The sequence below is a fragment of the Neopelma chrysocephalum genome, unplaced genomic scaffold (genome assembly GCF_003984885.1).
Source record: "Neopelma chrysocephalum unplaced genomic scaffold, ASM398488v2 Primary Assembly neopelma1_262, whole genome shotgun sequence".
NCBI classification, from domain to species: Eukaryota; Metazoa; Chordata; class Aves; order Passeriformes; family Pipridae; genus Neopelma; species Neopelma chrysocephalum.
This window is the reverse complement of record NW_020897924.1, coordinates 51,408-56,469: the sequence shown is the minus strand read 5'-3', so window position 1 is coordinate 56,469 and position 5,062 is coordinate 51,408. Positions and strand designations below refer to the sequence as shown.

The 5,062-nt window shown below is 68.0% G+C and overlaps 1 protein-coding gene across 1 annotated transcript in view; it reads left to right on the top strand.

The window, feature by feature from the left end:
- Positions 1–4,277: 4,277 nt before the first annotated feature.
- The window catches only part of TCF7L1 (transcription factor 7 like 1), a 17,862-nt gene continuing 17,077 nt past the window's right edge, over positions 4,278–5,062 (top strand). Inside the window, exons 1-2 of the mRNA XM_027704259.1 lie at positions 4,278–4,483; positions 4,562–4,629. Of these exons, the coding sequence (XP_027560060.1) occupies positions 4,284–4,483; positions 4,562–4,629 (268 nt within the window). The 5' untranslated portion in view covers positions 4,278–4,283. The remainder of the gene's footprint in view (positions 4,484–4,561; positions 4,630–5,062) is intronic.

The window sequence follows — 5,062 nt, the reverse complement described above, 5'->3', positions numbered from 1 at the left end:
GGATACCGGCACCGCCCCCGGCACCGCCCCACCGAGGATACCGGCACCACCCCCGGCACCGCCCCGCCGGGGATACCGGCACCGCCCCGGGACCACCCCCGGGACCACCCCCGGGACCGCCCGTGGGACCACCCCCGGTACAGGCACCGCCCCACCGGTGCTACCGGCACCGCCCCTGGGACCACCCCCGGCACCTCCCCGGCACCGCCCCCGGCACCGCCCGCCGGCCCCGCCCGCCGGCAGCGCGGGCACCGCCCCGCCGAGGATACCGGCACCTCCCCGGGACCGCCCCGGGCACCGCCCCGCCGGGGATACCCGCCCCCCCCCCCACCCCCCCGCCGCTGCTCCCGGCACCCCCCCAGAGACCGGCACCGCCCCCGGGACCACCCCCGGCACCGCCCCCGGGACCGGCACCGCCCCGCCGGTGCTACCGGAACCGCCCCCCAGGACGACCCCCGCCACCGCCCCCTCTCCTCCGGTGTCACCGGCACCTCCCACCTCCCCTCACCGGCGGCCCCGCCCACAGACAGCCCCTCCCCCCAGAGCCGTCAGACCACGCCCCTGAGTCACCAGACCACGCCCCCAGAACATGCCCCGCCCCTGAATTGACAGGCCCCGCCCCCCGCTGCCCCGCCCCGCCCCGCGGGGTGTCCCCCCCCCCCCCCCCCCCCCCCCCGCCGAGCCTCGGGGGTTTGGGACCCCTGTCCCAGCGCGGGTCTCGGGACGCCCCACCCCACGGGGGCTCTTGGGGTCCCCTGTCACAGAGCAGCTCTCGGGACCCCCCTCCAGAGCTGTTCAGGGGGATCCCATCTCCCCATCCCGGGTATTCCTTGGGGTCCTTTGTCCCAGAGCAGCTCTAGGGCATCTCCACCCCAGGGCGGTTCTGGTGCTACCCCACCCCAGAGTGACTCTTGGGGATCCCGTTCCCGGGCGGTTCCGGGGTCTCCTGTCCCAGATCAATTTTCGGGGACTCTCATCCCATGGGGTTCTCAGGCTCCCCCACCCTAAGGGCAGTTCTCAGGGACCCCCAGCCCGAGCTGTTCTGGGAGACCCGGTCCCAGGTGGTTCTTGGGGTTCCCTGCCCCAGTGAAGCTCCGGGGGTCCCCACATCCCACACAGCCTTCCCCGGTCCCCGTACCCCGCAATGTACTCCCTAACGCAGCCCCTCTGTGGAGAAAATTGGCAGTTCTGGGGATTTCTCCCATTTTTCAACCTGAAGGGGGTACACCTGGGGTGGACACACCCGGAGTGACTCCAGGTGCCAGACCTCGGATCCTGGAGCTTTTTGGGGTGCAAATGCGTCTCAGTTTTTCCCCGTATCATCAAAATTCTGCACCCCCCAGTAGGGATGCTGCTCCTCCCCGTGGCGATGACCCGCACGAAGAGGTGTCCAGCGGGGGCAGGGGGTGACCGGGGGGGGGATAGAGGTGTCCAGCGGAGGCAGGAGGTGACCGGGGGGGGGGGAAATAGAGGTATCCTGGAGGGGCAGGAGGTGACCGGGCGGGGGGCACACACAGGAGGTGACCTGGTGTGGGAGGGACAGAGGGTGACCCTCGCCCGGGGGTGTCCCCAGCATGTGCTAATGGGCCATTAGCAGTTCATTGTTCCCCCCGCCCAGCCCTCCCCAGCTGCCAACATCTGGCTGGAGCCGCGCTGCCCCCGCGCGGCGAGCGGGGTGCTCGGGGGATTTGGGGGTGGCCTTTCTCTCCCCTGAGCCTTCCTCCACATTCGAGGTTACCCAGGACGAGGACGAGCAGCAGGGAAACGGAGGTGGAGGGGCTCCCCCAGAACTCCTTTGGCGTCTCACCCCCACCCTGCCGGGCTCGGGGGACGCGGGGAGAACAACTCACCCATGAGACACCACTGTCATTCAGAGGGAAAATAACGGGGCACCGCGCTCCCCCTACCCCGGGAGGGTGAGGTGGAGTTTAACGAGCCTCCCTGCCCCCACATTTGTCCCCAGTGACGGTGATGGTGACAGTGCTGTGCCGGGATCTTCCTCCTTGGGGCTTCAGGCTTTGGTTTAGGGGGGTTAGAGGGATGTGGGGGTCCCCCCATGCCCCCACTCCCCAGTGAAAAATGTGTCTGGGAGAGTGGGATGGGAGATGGTGAATGGGGTGGTGGAGGGTGTCCAAGGGTCCTGGGGTGCCTGAGGGTCCTGCAATGGCCAAGAGTCCCAGGGCAGCTGAGTCTCCTGGGGTGGCTACAGTCCTGGGCCAGATGAGGATCCTGGAGTGTCCAAAATTCCTGGGTGTTCAAGGGTCCCAGAATGGCCAGAGGTCCTGGGGTGGGTGTTGGGTCACTGTTGCCAAGAGTCCTGAGTACCTGAGGGTCCCAGAGTGTCCAGGCTTCCTGGGGTGGCCATGGGTGCAGGAACAGTAGAGACTCCTGGGGTTGTTGAGCTCCCGTGGTGGCTGAAGGTCCTGGGGTGTCTGATGGTCCCACCTTAGACCCCCCAACCCCCTCCATCCCACGGATTCCCCATCCATCCATCCCATCATCACCCCCAGAGCACCAGACACCACCTGATGTCACTTCAAAACCCATTTTAGAGGCTCTCCTGGGTTTATAGGACCTACAAAAATGTTGCAAAACAGCCCAAAACTGCAGTGCTGTTGGTGCCCGTGTTATGACTTGGGGACCTGCAAGGCTGGGAGTCGCTGGGGAGTGCTGGGTGACATGGGACATTCGTGCCAATGCCAGGAAGCAGCATCATCCCACGTTATTTATGGGGAACCTGGGCAAAAGTAACACCTAAGGTAATAATTTATATTTTTTAGCATCCTGGGGCTCACACAGCTCCCTCAGACACATCCACACCCCACGTGGGAAGGGGACCCCACCACATGTACCCCTAACCATGGAGCTGTTTAGGAAGAAGGGGTAGATGTGAGCTCCCCATTCAGCACACGGCTAGAATGGCTGGAAATGTTAATTAAACACAGGGTAATAAAACATCTGGAGGGCTGGGAGCAGGGAAGGGCCGGCCAGCACGACCCCCCGCAGCTGCCTCCTGCTTTTCCTTGGGAATCTTGGGCAGGGGGGACTGGGGTCACCAGTGATTTCGATGGTACAAAAGCCTTTTCATGGAGTATTTCAGGCAAAGCAACTGAAGAACCTTTGTGGAGCAGAGCGAGGGGCTGCCGGGGGGTGGTGGAGCCTGGTGGCCCCGGGGGTTTGGGGACTGGAGGTTGGGGTTCACAGCCAGGCTGTGGGTGATGGGGTGAGATGAAGACAATGGTTTGGAGATGCTGGATGAAGCCCCATTGGGTGCCACCCCAGCAGCCCCGTGGATGCCTGTCACGGGAAACGAGCCCACTGCGTAAAAAAAAAAAGGGGGAAAAAGGTTTTTCCAGTGGGTCTGTCCTGCAGGATGGCTGGTCTCACCATGGTAGGACCATGCTCCTGCTGTGGGGAGGGATGGGGAACCCCCTCTGAGCATCCCCTGGGGAGGGGGACAGGGACACTGGGGTGAACTGGGGACTCTCCAGTGTGGTGGGACACACGGGTGGGATGGGGACACCCTGATGGGATGGGAACAACCTGGCGGGTCAGGGTCACCCTGGGTGGGATGAGGGTTCTCCTGCTACAGAGGTACCCAAATGCAACAGGGGCACCCCAGCAGGACAGGGATGATGGGATGGGGTGGGGGGCACCCTGGGATGGGGGCACTCAGGGAGGGTGAAGGTAACTAAATAGGATGGGGGGCGGGGTACGGACAACTTCAGCAGGGTGGGAGCACCCAGATGGGAGGGATCACCGTGGGAGGGATCGAGGACCTGCATGGGATAGGGGAACTCCGGGCACGATGGGGGGACCAGGGCAGGATGGGGGGGGGAAAAAGACGGAATGTGGCGGACCATGGATGCACTGAAAGCACTCAGATGGGAAGTGACCCCATGGATGGGACGGGGAGGACCCTAGCTGGGGCACCCTGGACAGGGCAGAGGACCTCTGGATAGGATGAGGGCTGCCCGGATGGGATGGGGGGACCCCGCACGGAACGGGGGACCCCGAACGTGCGGGGAGCGCCGGGCACGGCGGGACCGGCCGGCGCCCCGTGGGCGCCCCATGGGCAGCGGGGCCGCTCCGCCGGCGGGGCCGGTGCGGAGTCGGCGGCGGGACCCGTGCGGGGCCGGCGGGGCGGTGCGAGCCCCTGCCCGGCCCCCGGTGTCGGTTTGCATCCCGGCTCCTCCCCGCCCCGCCGCCCCGCGCATTCCCGACCCTCCGGGCGGCGGCAGCGGCGGCGGCGGGGCCCGGCGGGGCCGGGGCGGGACCCCACGATGCCGCAGCTGGAACCGACGGGGGGGGACGACCTGGGGGCCCCCGACGAGCTCATCGCCTTCCAGGACGAGGGCGAGGAGCAGGACAAGGGCGCGGGGCGCGGCTCGGCCCACGGGGACCTGGACGAGCTCAAGTCCTCGCTGGTCAGCGAGACCGAGAACCGCGGGGGCCCCGGCCCCGGGGGCGGCCCCGGCCCCGAGGTGAGGCGGGGGGCGGCGGGAAGCCGGGGGGACGCGCCCCCCCCCCCGCCCCCCCCCGCCCCCCGCCCCTCCCCCCCGGCGGGGCGGCCCCCCCCCCCCCGGGAAAGGTTCCCGAAACCCCGGGGCCCTCTGGGGAAAGGGCCCGGCCCCCCCCCCCCCGGCGCCCCCCTTCCCCTCCCGCTCCCCGCTGCATCCCCCGGGACCAGCCGACACTTCCCAACTTCTTTGTTTCCGCCCCCGGCTGCGGGCGGGACCCCCCATGTCCCCCCCCCGTCTCCCCTCGTGTGTCTCCCGGTTCCCCCCACCGTGTCCCCCCCCGTGTACTCACCCTCCCATATTTCGCCCCCGTGTCCCCCTGCTCCCCCCGTGTGCCATCCCCGTGTCCCCCTAATTCCGACCCCCGTGTTCTTCTCCCTGGTGTCCTCAACACCCCGTGCCCACTCCGTGTCCCCGTAATTCCCCTTCCATGTCCTCACCTCCCCCCCCCCGGGGCCCCCCCCCCCCGCCCCCCCCCCCCCGGCCCCCCCGGCCCCCCCCCCGCCCCACGGAGGAGCCGGGCTCGGTCCCCCCCCACAGCT